Below are 21942 nucleotides of genomic sequence, written 5' to 3'. Positions count from 1 at the left end.
TCTGTTTTGGGATTTATTTTGAAACTTAATTTGTGTGTAAAAAAATGAATCTTGAAGTTTTTATTTCTGCGCCCCCTGCTGTGCAGTTATGTTAATGTGAAACAAGCTGCTCATTAAAGTGAAGTCTGCATCAAACCGCTGCAGCTTTCAGAATTTATTTTGTATTTACTTGTCAAATTTACTTTTTTTTTTCCTTCTGCTTTATTTTGAAATGTCGTTGAGTTTGTTCGTGTCCAGCAGGGATGATATAAAACAAGAGCTGTCGACTCCACACTTATAATCATAATCATAAATAGTCAATCTGATGTGTTTGACACATTTAACAATGACAAAATAGTCTCGTCAAAGAAAAACATGACGATAAAAAAAATAATTTCAAAACAATTTCAAAATAAAATAAAAATAAAACGTCTGGTGAATAATGAACAGAAATGAAGTTAGAAAGTAATGCGACTTTACTGTGGAGCTTTGCTGCCCCCTGCTGGCCCAGCTATCTGTAACAAAACTTTAATTTGCATCCATCCTCTGCCTCTGATCCGGTCTGATGAAGTCAACAGATCCACATCATCTACAAACAGCAGAACTCCTGAGAACCGGACCTCGTGGACCGGTTCTGATGAGCCTCCTTAATTTAAACTAATCTGCTGTTAGTGTTCTCAGAGGAACCTCAGGCTGCAGCAGGAGGAGAAAAAATAAATCACTTATCTGGTATTACTTTTTTTTAATAGTATTTAAACTAGGCGCATGCGCAGAGGGCTGCAGCGCGCCTGCAGACGGACTTTGAGGAAACGCCGAAGTTTTTTTTTTTTTAGTCCGAGCAGCTGCGCACCGTCGGAGGAGTTCTTCCCGCCTGTAAATGATCCGGAGGTGAGTCCAGACTTTTCTCCGCAGGTTCGGAGAGTCACAGAAAGTTGGAGGACAAATCAGGAAGCCGGTCTGAGCGCGTGAAGTTTCTGAACTCTGGTTTGTTTCATGCACACGGAAGTGTCTCTGACCTGCTTCACATTTCACCTCAAAGTCTTCAGAACACATCGGAAGAAGAAACCGAGCCTCCAGTTCGGCCTTTCTCACTGAAACTGGGTCCAGTTCTTAACCGAATCTCGGTGTCACAAAGTCCCGACACGTCCCAGCTCGCCGGCTGCTGGTGTAGGTGGGGCTGCTGCTGCCGGACTTTGGCAGGAAATCTTCATAATTAAAGATTACGCGCTTGTAAGTTAAAGTTTAGTTAAAAACGAACTTCTTCCGAACCAACCCGGAGAGTTTCGGACCCGGACTTTAATCCGGCGGCTGTCTGACAGCCAGCAGGACTTCTCCTTTCAGTTAATTTCCATTTGAACCGGTTTCTGTCGGAGCCGTCGCAGTTAAAACGCCCCTGAACTCCGCGGAGCTTCGACCAGATGAAGAAACAAGTGGAGCCGAAACCTGCAGCGGCTTCAAGTGTTTCAGGAAAACCGCACAAACGTTTTTGTGCTTCCAAAGAAGAAGTTTAAAACTTCACGTTAAACGTCATCACGCGTTGAACGGATCGATAAAAGTGTTTCATGACCGTAAACAATCTGTGCGCGTTCACGCGTTCATTTGTTGCCACGGTAACCGGTTCAGGGTTCCAACCCGATCCGGGGGGGGTGTGGCCTGAGCAAGCTCAGACCCGCTGCCTCCCTCCTGCCAGAGATCAGTCTGTTTAATCGATCGGTCGATCAGCAGCTCATCGACCGATCGCTTCACGTCAGCTTCTGATCAGTCAGAACTTTTAATTGAAACAATTAATCGATCAGTTGTCGGACAATCGATGTTTATTGATCATTCATTGTAAAATCACAGAATCATCCCTGAGGGAAAACCAGACTTTTGGTCTGACCCTGAACGCATCGCAGGGGAAACTTCATTCTTCCTCACGCTGTTTTGCCCTCATCATCAGACTGCAGGTGGATTGGATCACATGACCCGACTCACCTGGTGACCTCTGACCTGAAGCCCCCAGCAGACTCTTTCACTGGCTGTCCTCCAATGGAGATTCATGAGCCAAAATAAAGTTGTGTTCAAGGTCACAGTAAACACAGTGTTTACAGGAAGTTACAGGTTTATCAGATTCCCATGATTCCTTCACAATAAAAGTTTCTCAGTGGAAGGTTGAACTGCACACAGTGAAACTTCCAAAATAAAACCTCCTCTACCAACAACAGTCTGTAGCTCTTCATCTTCTCCTCATCGTGAAATGACCGGGAGTGACAGGGTTTCTGGGAAATGTGGTTTAATCATGAGAATCGGATTTAACAGTCTGTGTTCAATTATTGTGATTTAAAATCCTTTAAAGCTCTTATTTTGACAGCAGGAAATAAAAGAACTACGGAGCATGTGATGACGTCACTATTCATCAGATAAAAAAAAAATATATATATATGCCGTGTGTGTGTGTGTGTGTGTGTGTGTGTGTGTGTGTGTGTGTGTGTGAGAGAGACAGGTGATGCCTGAAGGATCTCTCCGCTCCTCCAACGTCTCCATGGGTGAAGGTAAGAACTCCTCTTCCTCGTGCTGCTCTCAGGTTGTTTCAAGAAATTTGTGTTTTACGACTTTCTTGAGCGCCTCTGCAGTTCATTCATGATTAAAGGCGCGCGCACACACACACACACACACACACACACACACACACACACACACACACTCTGATTTAAATCAGAATAGAACACAATACAAAACAATTAGAACACAATAGAAAATAGTTAGAACGCAATGAATAATAATAGAACACAATAGAACACAATAGAACACCCCCAGAGCTGTTTTCTGTGTTTTAAAAGTTGAAACTGAAAGTTTTTCTGAAAACTGTCTGCTGGGTTCTTCCCTGTGAGGTTCCTCCGTGTGAGGTTCCTCCCTGTGAGGTTCCTCCGGTGTCTGAGGATCAGGACTGTGTGTGGGAGTGGGCCGCAGTGGTCTGCTGGTCTGGTCCTCGGTCCTTGGTCCTCGGTCCGTCTGCCTGCCTGCAGGCCGAGCTGACCACAGATCAGTCTTTGTTGTGGTCTGCGTCGATGTGAGCTGCCTTTCTTCTGTTGGTGGAGGGAACCGGCAGCGCTCAACTCTGAACTGTCTCACAGGACAAAGACCGTCTGTCCTCAGGGTCTCTGACGTCACGCCGGTTCCTGTTTCCCTGTGAGGACGATGCAGTCTGAGTGTTTGTCAACAAAGCTGGTTCATATGAGGGGAACATGAAGGGAACATGAGGAGAACATATGGAGAACATGTGGAGAACATGTGGAGAACATGAGGAGAACATGTGGAGAACATGAGGGGAACGTGAAGGAAACATGTTCTGTGTCAGACATCAGTTTGAGAGCAGTAAAGTCAAAATAAAATCAGGAGGTGATGTCACAGTCAGCTGTGCATCCTGCAGTCTGATTGGCCAACAGATAAAACACACCTCAGAGACAACCTGTGAGGTCGGGGGCGGAGCCACGTCCCTCCGTGAGAGGAGGCAGCTCTCTCTGCTCCTCACACTAATTGGATTAAGCCCCGCCCCCTCCCGTCGGGGCTGCAGGTGGATTCTGTCAGACCTGAACAGTCCTGGTTTCAGTTCGACCGCCGTCTCCGTCTCCTCTGCTGCTCCCTTTGAGGTAGGCTGGGGTTTTACAGCGTCAGCTTTTACAAGCAGAAATCTAGTGTGTAGTGTTTGTTCCGAGGTGTGTAGTGTTTGTTCAGAAGTGTGTAGTGTTTGTTCCAAGGTGTGTAGTGTTTGTTCAGAAGTGTGTAGTGTTTGTTCCAAGGTGTGTAGTGTAGTTTTCCGTCTCGTTCTCGGTGAATCTGCTGGCCGTGTCTGCGTAAAGAAATCAGAGTTTTAAAAGAAAAGGAGTGAATTTTACTTTGGATATTTACGCAGAACAACAAACCAAAGCGAAGGTGATTCAGTAACAGGAGGAGACCTGTTGCTTAAATGAGACGTTTTTTGAACTGAGTCTGGTTGGTGGACTCCCTGCGGGGCAGCTTCGGGTCCAGAGTCAGTTTTAAAGGTTTGAACCTGCTGAATGTCACAGCTCTGAGGGCAGCCGTCGGCATAGCAACAGGAGGGGAGGGGTTGGCGGGGGAGGAGGAGAGGGGGTCATTGGTAGTGAAGATTTTTTTAAGTTCACTCAACAGCTTTGACAGGAAACTGTCCTGGTGACTGGATATTGGTCGCTGCAGGCGTGTGTGCGTGTCACTGCACTACAAGATAATCTCAGGTCACATGATCAGACCCTTAATCGCCATGGGAACCGGATGACTTTAACTGTGTTACAGGTGCTGTGATGTCACCGCCGCAGGTTTGACTCCTCGCAGCACGTCTTACTCGTTGCCATGGCGACACACACTGGCTATGCTGGTCTGTACTGGACTTGTGTGTTCTGGTTAATACTGTGGTGGTTAGCAGTGTGTGTGTGTGTGTGTGTGTGTGTGTGTGTGTGTTTAAAAAAAATAAAAGGGATCACTAAGAGCCTGAAGTGATGTCATCATAATTGATATCAATCAATAATCAGAAACCAAAATAAGTCGACATCTTTATCGGATCAGCTGATTGTTTTTCTGTCTGTTCATGAGAAATCTGATTTTTAGCCGCGACCACAAAATTTAAATAAAACAGTTTGTAGAGAAAAGAACGACAGAGAGACGAGGAACTATTGGAGGGTGCCGGGAGAGGAGCAATGCATCATGGGAGGTCTCCCAGCAGCAGACCGGCAGGATGTTTCAGGGTCACCTGATCAGCTCCAACTATAAACTTCATCAAACAGGAAGTCTGAAGGCTGTTTGTTAGCTTCAGTTTAGCTGTTTTTCAACTAAATTAGCTGTTTGTTAGCTTTGTTAGCAGCCATTGTTGTTGTTTCCCCAAAAGTTTAACCCATATCCGCCTGCCGTTCTTACTGTTGGGAACTTTTTACTGGCGTCAAAGTCTGCAGCCGACGTCACTCCGCTGTTGTTCGACCTGGTTGATGCAGTCCCAGGTGCGGGTCAGCTGATGGAGACGGGAGCAGCTGATTGGTCCGATGTGTTTTGCTGTTCGTTGTAATGTGTTCCTTCTCTGTGCCGGATTAACTCCCAGTTTATCCTCATTATTCCAGATTAGACACACACACACACACACACACACACACACACACACACACACACACACACACACACAGAGAGAGAGAGGCTAAAGATATCTCTGACAGCAGATTATAAAGTGACACTCTCTCCAGTTTCAGATGATTCAAATTAATTGACTAGAAGGTTTTTGTGCTCGTTAAATAAGAAAAATGGTTTAAAAAAAACCTTTAAATTAATAAGTACATTTTTTTTTTCTCGTAAAATGTTTTGCATCACCAGATTCTTGTCATAGTCTCTGAAACATATTGATAAGCAGAAAGTGGAGCTGCTGATTGATCACAGACTCCGCCCACTCCTATAAATGCTGACAGTCTCCGCCTCCACATCAGCACCAGGAGTGAGGAGGGCAAAATCTGCTTCTGTTTTTCTGATGTGCTCACATGTTGTCCATATGTTGTGGTGTTTAAAAAAAACAAAAAAACAAAACCATTCAGACCTCCCTTCAGAAATCTGCTGTTTTAAGCCAGTTAAAAACACGCTTCATGATCCAGACAGGTGTTTCCGTTATTTTGTCCACCCTCGCTGGGTTAAAATAGAGCAGACAAAAGTCCCAACGCGAATGTGACGAGACGTCGTGGTTACAGAGCTCCGTTGTGTTTCCACAACAGTCGCCCGTTATGCGGCAGCGTGACTCCGCCCCTCTGTGACACAAACAAACAAACAAACAAACAAACCCAGAACAAAGACGGATGTCAGACTCCTTTACAAATCCTCTCAATTCAACAAACTGACATTGACTGATCATCAAATCGGACCTCGTCAGAAGTGTGAAGGAACGTATAAAATTGTTGATCTCCTGAACAGGTCGACTGGATGCAGCGTGTAATGTCATCGTTCAGAACCTTTAGAACCTTTAGAGCCTTCAGAACCTTTGGAACCTTCAGAACCTTTAGAACATTCAGAACCTTCAGAACCACATCACAGGGTTCATTTCACCCAACGATGCTGCTCTGATCACTTAGTCATGCTGCTTCTGACGGTTACCTTTAAATCTGTGATTTTTTTTAAATGGAGTCTGGTGTGGGGCAGAACCAGAGGACAGAGGTCCTCCTCCTCTCTTCCCTCCTCTTTCTCCTCCTCCTCTGTCCTCCTCTGTCTCCTGCGGGGTTCAAAGGTTGCTAAATGTCAAACAGGAAGTGAGTGAAGTTGAAGGTCGACAGCAGCAGGAAGAGGAGGACGTTGATGTTTTTGTTCTGATGGTCGTTGCTGTGGTAACGGTTTGAAGTGATAACTGATGATGTCCTCTGACGTCGCTCCTCCTCCTCCTCTTCCTCCTCCTCCTCTTCCTGCTCCTCCTCCTCTCTGTGTTGAACCTTCAGCAGTAACAGCTGGATGGACATGAGGTGTTCAGGTGTTTTTAAAGCTGCTGGAACTTCTTGTTTGGAGCCTTTTTTGAAGAAGAAGAGTTTGTTGGATCATTTTGGAGTCGATGGGGTATCGGAGGAGCCTGTGGTGGGGAGGAGGAAGAGGAGGAGGAGGAGGAGGAGGAGATGCAGCTGTGGTGAGGTGTTTATGTTCAGAGGAGAAGGTGAAGATCTCCTGGAGCAGCGTCGGGGACGATCGTGGGCTCAGACGTGTGTTCGCGCTGCGCCGGTTCGGTGAGACGTCGATGAACTGACTTTAAAAACATCACATTTTTACACCCGATAAAACATTGAAACAGTTTCAACTCTTCTTCTGAGAATTTGTAGTTTTTATGAAACGGCAAATTTGGTTTATTTTTCTTCCCAGTTTATCTCCTGTTTCAGGTTCACATTCACTGCTCCTCCCGCTGCTGTAACGGCTGCAGGGGTCAAAGGTCGGCTGTGTGTGTGTGTGTGTGTGTGTGTGTGTGTGTGTGTGTGTGTGTGTGTGTGTGTGTGTGAAGGTGTGTTTGAATGTAAACTCGGAGCTCTGACTGGCTCACAGACTCTTATCACTTCCTGCTGGGTCCCTGAACGCCTCGCTGAATTCACACTGGCAGGATGCCAAAGAGCTAACGGACAGCTGGGCGTGTGTGTGTGTGTGTGTGTGTGAAGCTGTTTTCATTCAAACACACCTCCTCTTTCTCCTCCTCCTCTTCCTCCTCTTCCTGTCGCTGTTCTCCTGCTGTTGGACACATGCAGAGTGATCCAGCTGTTCAGACATTTACTTTCTCCGATTTTGGAGGTCCTGTTTAAATGGTACGACACCCATGATCCTCTGCTCCTGTTGCCATGGAGAAGCAGCTGGTCAGAGGTGCGAGTTTAAACCTGCTGCAGCCAAAAAACGCTGCACGGCTGCCGACCTCAGACCGAAGTCCTCTTTAGCCTGCTCACTTGAAATTCCTCAAGTGTTTTAACAGATAAAAGAAACTTCCAGATCTAAAGTTAAGAACTTTCATACAGGTTTAAAAAAAAAAAAAAAAAAAATCTCAGGGAGACTCTGCTCTCAGATAAAATATAATAAGAATTATATGAACATTCTCACTGTCACATGACATCAAACTGTCAGCTGTTAACAACCCCCTGCTGGAAGTAAATTATAGAGAGCAGTGTTGTAGTTTACAGTCTGACCTCATGGTGGCGGTGTGGTAGTTCACAGTCTGACCTGATGGTGGCGGTGTTGTTTTTCACATTGTGACCTGAAGGTGGCGATGTTGTAGTTCACATTGTGGCCTGAAGATGACGGTTGTAGTTCACATTGTGGTCTGAAGGTGGCGGTGTTGTAATTCACATTGTGGCCTGAAGATGACGGTTGTAGTTCACATTGTGGCCTGAAGATGGCGGTTGTAGTTCACATTGTGGCCTGAAGGTGGCGGTGTTGTAGTTCACAGTCTGACCTGATGGTGGTTGTGTTGTAGTTCACATTGTGGCCTGAAGGTGGCGGTGTTGTTTCACTTGAGATAAAGAGATCATAATTGAGATATAATGACACACTGTTACATAAAGTCTCCGTGTGTTTTCAGTGACATCATTTCTTTGCACCTCCCCCCTTCAGAGTCCCCCCGCCTGTCCACCGCCTCCATCAGCAGTGATGAGCGCGCTCCGTCGGCCACGCCCTCCGACTGCTCCGACCTGCCGCCGTCCGACCGGCGCCCGGTAAGCCTGATCTCCACGCTGTCCTCGGGCTCCGGGTCCTCCAGAGACGACAACCTCGCCCCCCCTCCGCTGTCCGGCAGGTCCTCCGACCCTGACATCAACCTGAACCTGAGCCCCTCGGGGGGCGCCGCAGGCAGCGAGGGGTCGAGCCCACAGTCTGACAGGAAGGGGCGGAGCCTCGTTCACAGCAACAATAACAACAACAAAGACTGGGCGGCGAGTCGAGCCTCGAGCCGCCGGCAGCCGGCGTCGCCGTTCATCAGCGGCAGCATGGCGCCCAATCCCCAGCTGACCTACCTGGACCGGGTCCTCATGGAGATCATAGAGACGGAGAGGATGTACGTCCGAGACCTGCGAATGATCGTAGAGGTGAGTCTGTCCTCGATGAGACTTCAGATCGGGTTCGAGAGGAGGAGGGTCAGAGGTCAGGAGTCAGAGGACGAGGGTCGGAGGTCAGAGGACGAGGGTCAGAGGTCAGAGGACAGCCGGTAGAGTCCGTGAGTCTGGCAGCGACTGGTCGTCTATAATTATCAGGTTAAGACGTTCCGCAGCGACGAGATTAACTGATGATGTAACGGTCAGGAACACAGACCAGAACCCAGAGAATAAAGACCTTTTTTAAATAACTGTCAGCAGTTTAAAAACTAATCTCTCTCTTCTTCCTCTTCCTCCTCCTCCTCCTCCTCCTCCCAGGATTATCTGGCTCACATCATTGATCAGTCAGACCTATCGATCCGTCCTGAGCAGGTCTGCTCCCTCTTTGGAAACATCGAGGACATCTACGAGTTCAACAGGTGAGAAATAAAACGTTTTGTCTCAGATTGTTCTTTCGATCGGTCGACCGTATTCAGACTGTTTCCTGTTCGCAGCGAGCTGCTTCAGGCCCTCGACCTGTGTGACAACGACCCCGTCGCCGTCGCCAGGTGCTTCGTCATGAAGGTGAGGACTGATCAGAGGTTCATGATGTCATCGACTCCTGATCAAAATGTTTCCTCTGAATGTTTGATTTCTGTCGTTTCAGAGCGAGTACTTCGACATCTACACGCAGTACTGCACCAACTACCCAAAGTAGGTCCTCCAGGTGTCCCTGATGCAGCAATGTTACATACCTGTTCTTAACCTGTTCTTAACATGTTCTTAACATGTTACATACCTGTTCTTAACATGTTCTTAACATGTTACATACCTGTTCTTAACATGTTCTTAACATGTTCTTACCACCTGTTGCAGTTCGGTCGCAGCGCTGACGGAGTGCATGAGGAATAAATCTCTGGCCAAGTTTTTCCGGGAGCGTCAGGCGTCGCTGAAGCGTTCGCTGCCTCTCGGTTCCTACCTGCTCAAACCCGTTCAGAGGATCCTCAAGTACCACCTGCTGCTCCAGGTACCGGACGTCCGAAACACGCCTGCGTTTCCTTCACGATACTCTTCAGGTGTCGGGTGTTTTTCCGCAGGCAGGATTGTATCATCTGCATAGAAAACAGCCTTTCCATTGACTTGCCGTTGCAGGAGATAGCGAAGCACTTTGACCCGGAGGAGAAGGGGTACGAGGTGGTGGAGGAGGCCATCTACACCATGACAGGAGTGGCCTGGTACATCAACGACATGAAGAGGAAACACGAGCACGCCGTCAGACTGCAGGTCACTAATAACACGCCGCTGCACACGGGCCCTTAAATCAGCAGATTTCCAATGGAACTTCTGTACTGAATTGTTTTGCTAAATAAAACGGTGTCCGTCCTGTAAGTCAGGCAGACTTGGTGAAAGGCACACTTTTCTCTTTTCATTATGCTAAGCTAATGGGCTAGCCATAATGCTAACATGTATGGTGGTTGTTATGGTTTCCATCGTCAGGAGGTCCAGTCGCTGCTGCTGAACTGGAAAGGTCCCGACCTCACCACGTACGGAGAGCTGGTCCTGGAGGGAACCTTCAAGGTCCATCGGGCCAAAAACGAGAGGACGCTGTTCCTGTTCGACCGCATGCTGCTCATCACCAAACGCCGCGGAGAGCACTACGCCTACAAGACGCACATCTCTGTGAGCAGCCACATACAAACAAACAAACAGACAAACAAACCAAGAGAGCGCCTCATTGGTCGACCTCATGCCGGTTTGTTTTTTCATCTCTGTGTTCAGTGCTCGACTCTGATGCTGATCGAAAGCGCCAAAGACTCTCTGAGCTTCAGCGTCACACACTACAAACACCCCAAACAGCCTCACACCGTCCAGGTGAGTCGACCTCCACCTGCCGGCGCACAGTTTTATTCCCCAGGATGAGCTGAGCTGAGGTTGTACTTCCTGTTGGTGTGTTGTTTTTTTTGGGCCTCCGGGTTTCCGGGTGAAAGTGCAGATGGCTCATTTCTGTTTCTCTTTGCGTTTCAGGCGAAGACGGTGGAGGAGAAGAAGCTGTGGGCTCATCACATCAAACGCATCATTCTGGAAAACCACCACGCCATTATCCCACAAAAGGTCAGGGACCAGGATACACACCAGGATACATACCAGTAACACCAGGATACACACCAGGATACACACCAGGAACACTAGGATACACACCAGGATACACACCAGTAACAGCAGGATACACACCAGGAACACTAGGATACACACCAGCATACACACCAGTAACACCAGGATACACACCAGGAACACTAGGATACACACCAGGATACACACCAGGATACACACCAGCATACACACCAGTAACACCAGGATACACACCAGGATACACACCAGTAACACCAGGATACACACCAGGAACACTAGGATACACACCAGGATACACACCAGGATACACACCAGCATACACACCAGGATACACACCAGGATACACACCAGGAACACTAGGATACACACCAGGATACACACCAGTAACAGCAGGATACACACCAGGAACACTAGGATACACACCAGGATACACACCAGTAACACCAGGATACACACCAGGATACACACCAGTAACACTAGGATACACACCAGGAACACTAGGATACACACCAGGATACACACCAGTAACACCAGGATACACACCAGGATACACACCAGGAACACCAGTAACATTAGGATACACACCAGGATACACACCAGTAACACCAGCATGACCAGTAAGACCGGTATAAACAGGTGTTTGTGGTTTCAGGCTAAAGAGGCGATCCTGGAGATGGATTCAATCTGTGAGTAAAAAAACAGAGAAAAAGTGACTTGTTGTTTTTTATGATGTCGTTGTATGTTATTGTTGCTGTTCTTTGTATTGCTGTAATTGCGTACATGTTTGTTGTTGTTGTTATTAATGACGTTGTTGTTTATGTTATTGTTTTTATGTTGTTGTTCATCTTCTTGTTGTTTAGGTTCAGGTTGTTGTCCATGTTGTTTTTGTTTATGTTGGTGCTGTTATTGTTGTTTTTATCTTGTTGTGGCTGTTTATGTATATTTTCTTGCTGTTATGTATGTTTATGTTTTTGTTGATTTAATGTTTATGTTGTTTTTTTATGTTCATTTTCATGTTTTTTTACATTTATGTGGTTGTTTATGTTGATGTTATTGTTGATGTCATTGTTGTTGTTTGTGCAGACCCTCCCAGGTACCGCTACAGCCCGGAGCGGCTGAAGAAAGCTCTGTCCTGTCCGTCGGACGAGCTTCCTCGAGACGCCCGTCAGAGCCGCCGACAGTCTGGTAATCAATCACATCAGCGTATCAGAGTATTGATCAGCGAGTCTGATTATTGTTTATTTGTAACCGTTTGTTTTGTTTGGTTGTCCTCAGAGCCGATCAAACACACAGCGAAGAGCAGCAGAGGTAAAAACATTTCACTGATCATTTGAAGCATCACAGTGATTATGTGGATCAATACAAAACGAGCAGATCAATCGATTTAACACTTTTCACTTGATAAACGTGAGTCTAACCAATCACGTCGTCTGCTCTTCTTCTTCTGATTCTCCTGATGAACTCGCAGCGGTCCTCGAGGTAAGACAAAAACTGGAGCACGTCTGTTTACTGCTCCTCCTCTTCCTCTTCCTCCTCCTCTTCCTCTTTCATCTCTCCTCCTCCTCTGTGCTGTGATGTGTTCTGCTGTGTATTTATCACTGATGATGATGAAGATGGTGATGTGACTGTGAATGAGCGGACGTACTGAGGTGACGAAGGCTCTGTGGGGCAGCTCTCAGGCGGTGGGGGGGCGTTACCGGGTGACAGCAGCCGGGGCGGGTCTGAGGCCGACCGGACCGCCGAGGAGGAGGAAGATGAGGAGGAGGAGGAGGAGGAGCTGGGCAGCAGGAAGGACTCGCTGGAGCGGCTAATGTGCAGCGAGGAAGAGGAGGACGACGAGTTTCTGGAGGAGGAGCAGGTAGAGGACTTCGCCAGCTCGGTGCTGGCGGCCATCTCCTGCTGGCACGACACCGTCCAGGCCTTCCTCTCCTCCACGGGGACGGTGAGGTCTTCATCGCCCGCAGCAGCTCTGTAACCCACTAAACGGATAACAGCTGTAACTCCCGCTGCCTCCGGAGCTCTCAGCCGCTGCTGCATGAGCTTCACGTGTGGGACTAACACCGGCCCGAGCTGCATGTCTGGGCTCAACACGCTAAACGACAGGCGATGAATGAATCCTCTGGTTCTTCAGAGTCCGACGGTTTCTCTCGTGGATCAGTTCCTCCGGGAGGGTTTGGCCTAGCTTAGCATAAAGACAGGACATCGAGGGGACCGCTAGAAACACCGAGTCTTGTCTGATTCACTCGTTGCGTTATTGAACAGGTGTTGAAGCACGTTGAGGTTTCATTCAGCGGTTTATGGATCACGTAACTGATTAAAACGGCTTCACGACTCTTTGTTTGCCACCAGTTTATGGTCTTTTTGCTTTTGTTGGAGCTTCTTCAGACTTCAGAACTGAATGTCTGCAGGGTTGCGTTTGATTGTTTTGCTGCCTCTCAGTTTTGTTGCGTTCATTTGCACGTTTTGATTTCAGACTGATCCACATGCGGCAGTTTGTCTTCTTGCGAAGCTCATTTTGAAACCTGCAGTCACCACCGGACCACTGTTGATGGTCTGAGATCGTTCTTCTGTTATAAAGGGTCAATTCACTCAATAGAAAAAACATGTTTTCCTGCTTCCTCGTGAACAGTCTGTTATATTTGTCGAGGGGTGAAGATTTCACTCCAACGAAAACAGATTTAATCGGGTTTTCAGTTTAAGTATCGAAAACTAAAGTCTGTGAAACTCGACAGGGATTTGAGTTCAGTCAGAGTTCTGTGGATTTTTCCGGTGAAACAGGAAACATGTGGTTTGGGTGAAGTGACCCTTTAAAAATTAGTTTGACGTCGTCTTCGTTCTGTTTCTTGAAGGAGGCAAAAGGAGGCGGGGCCTCTTCAAACAGCTCCAACAAAGAAAACGGACGATTACCCGAAGAAGACGAGACGGGTGGCACTGACCCGACACCTGAGCAGGTAAATATCAGCTCGGTGGACGAGTCGCAGGTTTGATCTGACAGTTTCCTGCGATTTGCAGTCTTCATCCTGCGATGCTCAAACGATTTTCTGCTGGTCACGACATCATTCAGCATTTCTTTACGTCTCTTCATTAAAAATTTAAGTTTGTACCTACAATAAGACTCTGAGAATACAATCCTCTTCCACTCATTAAATCTAAGGTCATCGGACAAGGAGCGTTTTAAGGGGGAGTCATAATGTTTTGACTCAACTCTTAATTGTTTGTCCTTTTATTTATTTTTATTTTTATTTTCCTAGGCCTCGGACGATAAGCTGCCCCAGATGCTTACACCGACAGAAAACCGCGAACCAGAACAGCCGTCTGATCTGAATCCTCCCGGGATCTCAGCGTTCCCTCAAAAGTCAGAAGAACTGAAACCTGAAGGCGATCCAGAGCCCAGAGGGGAACCTTCCTCCGCCACTCCTGATTCAGATTCGAAGACTTTGAGCAGCGGTGAATCGTCCGAGGACGAGGAGGACGAGAAGGAAGCGGCGGGGAAGGAGCTGGAGTCGCCCAGCATCCTCCCGTCGTCTGTCTTGGACAAAGCCAGCGCCATCGCTCAGCACTTCACCAACAGCATCAAGCGCGGCAGCGTGGCCCAGGACGACGCCCGCTCCCTCGGCTGCGCTTCGCCTCGGTTGCCCAGCAGGACCGGCAGCACCCTCAGCCTCGCCGCCGAAACAGCTGACCGATCTGCGCGGCTCAACAGCATCTCCGCCGATGCCGCTGAGACCTTCGGCGCCACAGATCTGAACCTGCTGTCTCCCGGGAACGACAGCCTCTTTGACGATGACCGGGGCATTCGGTGGAGGCGGGACTCAACCCTGTCCAAGCAGGACCAGCTGCTCATCGGGAAAATCAAGACCTACTACGAGAATGCCGGAAACGAGGACGCCACCTTCAGCTTCCAGCGTCGGGAGAGCCTGACGTACATCCCGACCGGGCTGGTCAGGAGCTCCGTCAGCCGCTTCAACAGCATCCCAAAGGATGAAACCGTCCAGACCAATCCGTCCACCACATCCTCCAGTCTGGACACTAACTACCCCGATCACATGCTCTCGAGTGAGTCTTTGGACTCCTTGAAGTCTGACCAGAGAAGCAGCGATCCAGAATATTCAGGAGAACTCCACAGGTCCAGATCTCAAAGCATGCAGAGTAATCCATCTGAGGATGAGGAGTTCAGACCTTCCTCTGAAATGATCAAGATCTGGCAGGCGATGGAGCGAAAAGTTACCAAATCCCAGACAGAAGACGGAGGGCGAGATCGAACCAGAGAGGCTCAGAGAGCCTCCAGAGCCGCCGGTGCCGGCGCCGCTAACCCGACCAGGACCTCGACAAAGAGCTGTGACCGAGAGAGTGGAGCGTCCGACCTCAGCACCATCACAGAGGAGTCCACGAGTCCTTCGCCGCCCAAGTCCAAAATCCCTGAGGTGAACCGGACAGGAAGTCTGAAAGACGCCCTGAAGGTGTTCGGGGACGAGGCCGTCGCCCTCAGAGCTCCGGTTCCTCGAGTCGCCCAGCTGAGGGCGGAGGCGGAGGGCGAAAGACCCGGCGAGGATCCAAACCAGCCGGATGACGCGGACAAGGCAAAGAGCAAAGTCCTCCATCTGGCTCGTCAGTACAGCCAGCGGATCAAAACCACCAAACCGGTGGTTCGACAGCGAAGTCAGGGCGGCCTGATCAGGGAGAGGACCTTAAGCTGCGTGGAGGAGGAGAAGGAGGGTTCAGGTACCGTGACCTCCTGTTTACCTTCAGATCTGCATCACAGATCAGCTGCTGCTCTTCCAAATACCAAAGTCTGTTGTTCACAAGTCGATTTACTGACTGACAGCAGCATTTTCAGTTCGTTCTTCCAAACTTCAAGGAAATCCACTTTATTTTGAGTCTTTTCCATCTTTCCAATGATTTCATAAACATGCTGTAAACTGAAATATTCTCTTAAAATGAAATCCAGAAACCCAATTTTTTTTATACTTCATGACACCAATTTCACAATTTAAAACCCTGCTTTCAATCCTAGATACAAACTGCTGGTAGTTTGATTCTCAAGTTTAATGTATATAGAACATATTAACAGTTTTGTGGTTAAACCACAAACTCAAAATGGTTATTTTAGTGTTTTTTATAGATTTTGTAGATTTGGAGGATTATTAAGAATTGAATGTGTACTTTAACCATCAACATTTTTTGATTTGCCAAAAATATATTATACAAAATCAGTCAAATTTAGCCAGTTGTTTTTGTTGTTGTTTCTTTTTTCTGGTTTTGTTGCTGTTTGTTCTGAATATTTGCTCTGCATGTTTGCAAAACTTGAGCAGGTCCAACAGGCCTGCACATGTTCACCAGTCCAGTTCTTCTATCTCACTTTCCCAACAACAATGCTTCCCTGTCTGGAGGACATGTCGCTGCTCGCTTCACTTCCAAAGCAGAATTTATACAGGAACCGACTCTGAACTTCAAAACACTCCAAAGAAAATGAGACTAAAACAATAGAATGATTCTTAACGTTAATACTCGGTTTCATGTTTTACAGGTAAACCCAACCTGACTTTGCCGCTGGTGTCTCCTCATCAAGCAACCTCTCTGCCGCTGAGCCCCGTGGACCAGACGCGACCTCTGACCCCCGGCCGGGCTCGCTCCCGCAGCCCCCTCAGTCCTCCTCATCCCGTCGAAGGCTTCAACTGGCCCGACGTCAGCGAGCTCCGCTCCAAGTACGCCGACCGTGGCCGCTCCCAGAAGAGTGCAGTCAGCCGCAGTCGCTCCACCCCGGAGCAGATGTTCGACGTCAGTCTGAGGAGGCACTCCAGCTGCTCCTCCGGCCTCCTCCTCCTCACCGACGAGGATCCCTCGTACAGGCCTCGCGGCGGCCGGGAGGAGAGCAGCAAACGGCTTCACAGAGCCAATTCTCTGGACCCTCGGCTGGGCGCTACGCAGATGACCGAGCTGCAGAAGCTCCAGGACCAGGTCGCTAACGGCAACTGCGACGGTTACTACATCGCGGCCGAGGCACCGCTACCGAACAACCCCGGACAGAAGGTCATCGTCGTGGAGAAGCTTCCAGAGACACAAAACTCTGCCAAAGAACCCAAAGAAGAAGACGACGTCGACGATGATGATGATGAAGATGATGGCTACGTCCAGATCCGTTCCCCGACCAGCAGAGAGAAGATCTCCATCATGGCCGTCATCGACCGCTGCCGGGCCTACCAGGAGTCCGATGAATACAAACAAAGGCAAGAGTCGAAGGTCAGAACCGAGCCGGCGAGGCCGCAAGAGCTCAACAAGACGGTGGCGGCCTCGGGCGATCGGGACGAGTCCCAGAGGACGAGATCGAATGGTGGACAGAAGACGGAAACCGGTCAGCAGAGCATAGTGAGAAACCTGAGAGAAAAGTTCCAGAGCCAGAGCTGAGAAACGTTTTCCAACTGTGACCAAACTCAACCAAAGAAGCACAGCTGTTCACAGCTGGACACATCCGGACTTATTTATTCTCACTGAGAGATTATTCTTGATTATACAAGTTGTTTTGAATCGTATATATATATATTTAAATACTTCCAGATCATGCCGTTTAAGATTTAATATTAAAAACAAGCCAAATTCTTACAGTTTCATAACTATACGTGAACTGAATATCAAATCAGTTTTGAGTTTTCAAGGAAAAAAAAAAGACAAATTGTGAGCTGCTTGTGTAAAAATCCCAAAACAGCTGTGTGTCGGCCTGTTTTTGACCGTTTGTAGATAGAAATCTGTAAATATTTGTTCCGTGTCGAAGCTCCTGTTTTTTTACAGGATGTTTCACAGTGTCGTCGGAGGAAACGGACGAGATCGGTCTCGTCGTTGCAGTCGTCTCTCGCTCTGCAGCTTCGTACGTCTCGAGTGCCGCCGGCGACTTTAACGCATGGAAGCTCATCCGTTGGGACTCCTAACCACTAAAACGTTCAGTCACACTGAAGGAACCTTCAAACACGTGTTTTAGCCGAGCTTAGCACAAAGACTGGCCGCGGAGGTCTGTGGATCTACGTGTCGTTGATCGAAGAGTTTCAGAAACTGATTCAAGAACCGCCGACTGAATTTTCTGTCGTCGTGTTTTGTGGATTTTTCTGACGTGTCGGTGGAGTCGTCTGCAGACTGCGTGTCTCACTAACCTGATGGTTTCAGGGTGAAAACAAAACGGTTGTGGTTTCATCTGTTTGTAGACCAGCAGCCTCCGGGCGCATATTCACAGTTTATAATGCAGCTGAGGGTCCGGGAGGGTTTGACTTCTTTCTTCCAGAGGTGTCGTTCCCCTGAAAACCTCCAGCTTTCAGAAGTAGAGTCCTGCAGCTTCGCCTCACGGCAGAATTCCCTTTTTTCTCTTCAGCGATTAAGATCCGTGCCGAGATCACGAGAGGGACGCTGAACGTTCAGCGTACGGAGGACAGAATCTGCCTCACGACCAGAAACACAAATGAACGGGTGATATTTAAAGATGAAATTCATAAATGAGTTGTTGTTTTTTGAAAATAAGGGAACTAATAAGTCCAACGGATGTGGAGTTTTTTTCACCTCAAGCAGACTTCATTTTCTCAAAATGAACTCGTTCATGAGCCTCTTTTATTTCTTTCCGTTAACGTGCACACGACGAGGTGACCTGAAAGATTTTTTTACTTCCGCTGTACAAACGGATTCATGTATTTACGCATCGATCGACGTGTTTCTCATTTGTGTGCCTTTTTGTAAAGTATCATTTTATTTCTCCTGTTCGTTGAATATGTTCCCGATGATGTCACGTTTTGTCCTCCGTACGCAGCAGCGGCGCTTTGCTCCAGAGGCACTGCGGCAGATTCGAACCTGTGACTGTCCTGTCAGCTCGACCACTGTTAACGTCCTATTTATTCCAGCCGATGTCAATAGAAACACGTGTGATGTGTCTCTTGTAACTGTGTGCGTGTGCGTGTCGTCTGTACAAACATGTCCGTATGACGTCTGTTCTGTTCCACATTAAACCACGAACAGGAACAACTGAGCGTGTGCAGTGATCTTTGTCAACTGACGGTTCACATCTGACATAATAATAAGAGGGATGAAACAAAGTACGTTGAGTTGAGCTTTATTCTGAAGTACGACTTCCCGGAACCGGAGCTTTTTTTTTGTTATTTCATAAAGATTTATTCTTCCACCTCACAGCAGCAGAGGAATTTATTTGTACTTTTCTACACATCTGTAGTCGCTGCGTCGGCGTCTCGTTCATGGACCTCAGCGGGGTTTTACGGGCCGCCATCACTCGAGTCGTCCGGTGAATTAAAAATGTGGCTGCTGCGTTGTATTTAACAATGAAGCAATGTGCAGCACGTCACGATTTTCTCTGGCCGATCGGAGGTTTGCAGTTTTTTGCGTCACCATTTAGTATCGGCTCAGATCTGTTAGAACCTCGACGGGTAAAGTACCAGGAAGTTTCGACGGACCGTGAAAAAGCCTGAGGTGGAAAGTGGAGGACGAAATAAAACAACAGACTGATTAGAAAACTGTTCTCTTGGTTTGAAAAGTGAAGCCATGAAGTGTAAAACCTCTACGGGCCACTAGAGGCTCTAAAAACCACCTGTCTCCAATAGACTTCCACTCAAAAAGCATTAAATTCTCTCCTGAAACACAAAGTCAGCAGATCTTAAGTCATTCTGGTGACATTAAATGAACTCCCTCCTTCTGATCAGTGTTTCCTTCTGAAAATAATTCCAGCATTCATCAGATATCAGGACTCAAACATGTTTGATGGACACCAGTCAGGTTTTCTGCTCTATGTGGGCGGGGCATAGTGCCCCCTAGCTCCTCCCCAGCTCATCCAAATATGGTCACCTCTGGCTCCAAAGATGGTGACAGCTGAAATGTCAGACTGGAGGTTTCACAAACCGACAGGTGACGTCACGGTTGGTTGCTGCATGAGTGAATGTCCTCACAAAGATAGAAAAACAGGACTGTGTCTGTTACATTTGATGCTGTCATCATATTTGACAGATTAATAGGATCGATAATTAATAATGGAGTGAAGCTGATCTGTTGGCTTTGCAGACTGCATCAACTTCTTCAACTTTGTTTCCTGGGAAATAAATGTCAGATTAAATACTCAGATCTTTATGATGCAGCTGATAAGGAGTTATGATGTCTGTTAATGTTTAATCTTTATTCCAAAGGTCTGAAGGATCAGATTTCCTGAAAGAAGACTTCAGTCTGAAGAAGTCAGAGAGCTGAGAGACGTCTGAACTCGTCCTGCTGTCCGCTCCATGTTTCTTCTTTCTCTGCTCGGTTTCCATCTTAAAGCTGCTGATGAACTTCTTCACTCGCCGGCTTCACGACGATTATTTCCTCCATCAGAAGGTAACAAACAGTTTCCATCTTCATCTGATAGGTTTTTGACATGGAACCGGTCCCATCAATAAAAATGACGTCGCTGTCTGTCAGATCAACGCTGACTCTTCTGAAGCAGCTCCTGAACTTTTAAACCCAGCTCAGTTTTCCTGAACTCGTTCTGTGTTTTCTGTTGCGACCGCATGAAGAGTCGACATGTTCAGTAACTTTGAAACCGTCGATCATTTTAACGGCCCGTGTGATTCAGTTAGTGGGGAGCGTTCACTGTCCGGTCTGACGTTGTTCACAGCTGGACTGGTTGGTTATTAACAGGTAATAAAGTCATCAAATATGTGACAGTCAGTCAGAGATCTTTGAAAATGTTCACAGTGAGGAGGAAACAGAAACACGTTCAATTCTCTTTCTGGAATAACGGAGCATGTTTTTCACATCAAGTCTGCATCATGTGTTCAGAAACATGTTTTATATTCTCACTGTCTCACTGATGAATGTTTTGCTGTAGATGATGTGGGATTCATAAAAAAACAACAAGGTTCAAAGTTCTTTTATTGCAGCTATAAAATGATAAAACCTTCTGTGATGACATCGTTATCATCCATCAATGATTAAACAGCAAAGACATCAAATACGACACGACTACAGAAACAGTTTAAAAAGATGTTTTTCACTGAGGTCATATTTCAACATCAGCGACTCTTAGAAACTACAGCTGTGTTGAATGTTTTCATGGATCTGTTCAGACTCTCTCAGCTCTTTGTTGAGCTTCAACACAGATGGAGGCGTCGCTGAAAAACAGCCTCAGCTCCTCCAAATGGAGCAGATTTTACAAGTCAAAGAAAATATGAACTTTTAGAGAAAAGTTACAGCCTGTTTAGGTTTAATACTTTTACAGACTCTCTGTTCTTTCCTTCTTTCATGTAGCAGATAGAAATATTCACATTTATCTTTGGACTCTGAGATGTTTTATTTTCTTGTGATCTGAGTTGAACTCTGGTTTTCTGTCATCTTGAAGTTTCCAGACTTTGACAGTGAGGTTCTGAGAGGATGACGAAGACGTCAGACTGATGATGAAGCAGAATCAGCAGCAGCTTCTCTCTCTGTGTTTCCTCTGCAGGTGAAGGTAGAACGACTCTGTGACGGGATCTGAATTCACCTGGTGAGGATTTCATTCACTTCTGCCTGAATTCATCACATCACCTCCTTTAAACAAGTGAAATATAACTTTTAGCAGGTAGATCAGAAAAACACACCTGGACAGAAATGAAGAGAGTTCATGTTGTTTCCTAACATCCATCCTCAGTGGAAATCTGAACAGGATCTGAACTGTATTTACTTTGGCGCCCTCTGGTGGTGGAATCCAGAGTGACACTGTTGTAGTGTGAATGTTGTTGTACGTACTGAGCAGGTTGTTGTGTTTGTGTGAAGCTGTGGGCTCTGCTATGGATCAGTGGGAGGACAGAGAGGACGGAGTCCGTCCCTCTAAAACCACTCTGTGTGGGGAACATGAGAGCCGGACCGAAGCTCAGAGGTGAGACGACCATCTCTAACTGTCCACGACTCTTCTCCACGTCACAGCTCAGCACTCACATCACTGCACCATCATTATTCTCACTCAGAGCTCTGTGTGTTCTGTTGAAGAACAAAGCAGCAGCTCAGACCTGCTGGACCTGGACCTGGACATGGACCTGGACATGGACATGCACCGGAATCTGGACCTGGACCTGGACATGGACCTGAATCTGGACCTGGACCTGGACATGGACCTGAACCTGTTAGCAGCTGTGTGTCCATGAAGAGTGATTGGTCTATGGACAAACCTATTTACTTCAGAGATGGACACCAGTCTGTTAAACAAAGGTAATAATGTTTAAAGTTTGTCTTTTGGTTTCAAACCCTCCTGATGTCATAACGTCTTTGTGTTGAACTTATTATTCACCTCGATAGAAGA

At 47.3% G+C, this 21942-nt stretch overlaps 1 protein-coding gene and 1 long non-coding RNA gene across 5 annotated transcripts; both read left to right on the top strand.

Annotated features, from left to right (window-relative positions):
• The first annotated feature begins 589 nt into the window (after positions 1–589).
• Positions 590–18654, top strand: plekhg3 (pleckstrin homology and RhoGEF domain containing G3). Of its 4 annotated transcripts, XM_069172607.1 has the most exons (19): positions 590–867; positions 2458–2510; positions 8071–8540; positions 8865–8965; positions 9041–9110; positions 9193–9239; positions 9402–9552; positions 9678–9809; positions 10023–10205; positions 10305–10397; positions 10551–10637; positions 11308–11341; positions 11739–11840; positions 11931–11963; positions 12124–12134; positions 12328–12597; positions 13505–13606; positions 13907–15377; positions 16183–18654. In XM_069172607.1, the coding sequence occupies exons 1-19, from the start codon at positions 857–859 to the stop codon at positions 17058–17060; spliced, it is 4299 nt and encodes a 1432-aa protein (XP_069028708.1). In that variant the 5' UTR covers positions 590–856; the 3' UTR covers positions 17061–18654. The 4 variants fall into 4 exon arrangements, with proteins under 4 accessions (XP_069028708.1, XP_069028709.1, XP_069028707.1 ...); XM_069172608.1 differs by lacking the exon at positions 590–867 and having other exon boundaries at positions 882–2510; XM_069172606.1 differs by lacking the exons at positions 590–867; positions 2458–2510 and adding an exon at positions 6199–6710.
• Positions 18655–19849: 1195 nt separating this feature from the next.
• LOC138212337 (uncharacterized) lies at positions 19850–21522 on the top strand. The gene is made up of 3 exons (XR_011179432.1): positions 19850–20003; positions 21109–21150; positions 21420–21522. It is a non-coding gene; the product is annotated as an uncharacterized lncRNA (long non-coding RNA).
• Positions 21523–21942: the final 420 nt, after the last annotated feature.

This window comes from Embiotoca jacksoni, unplaced genomic scaffold, assembly GCF_022577435.1.
Source record: "Embiotoca jacksoni isolate LCO1_2020_lvr unplaced genomic scaffold, fEmbJac1.0.p SCAF_54, whole genome shotgun sequence".
NCBI lineage: Eukaryota > Metazoa > Chordata > Actinopteri > Embiotocidae > Embiotoca > Embiotoca jacksoni.
Note: the sequence above shows the minus strand (reverse complement) of the source record. Positions and strands in the feature narration are given on the sequence as shown.

Coding starts and splice junctions, on each gene's coding strand:
- plekhg3 (XM_069172606.1), top strand. CDS start 6,542: ATGGGGTATCGGAGGAGCCTGTGGTGGGGAGGAGGAAGAGGAGGAGGA. Junction 12,598..13,504: donor TCCTCTCCTCCACGGGGACG/GTGAGGTCTTCA, acceptor TGTTTCTTGAAG/GAGGCAAAAGGAGGCGGGGC. Junction 15,378..16,182: donor GGAGGAGAAGGAGGGTTCAG/GTACCGTGACCT, acceptor CATGTTTTACAG/GTAAACCCAACCTGACTTTG.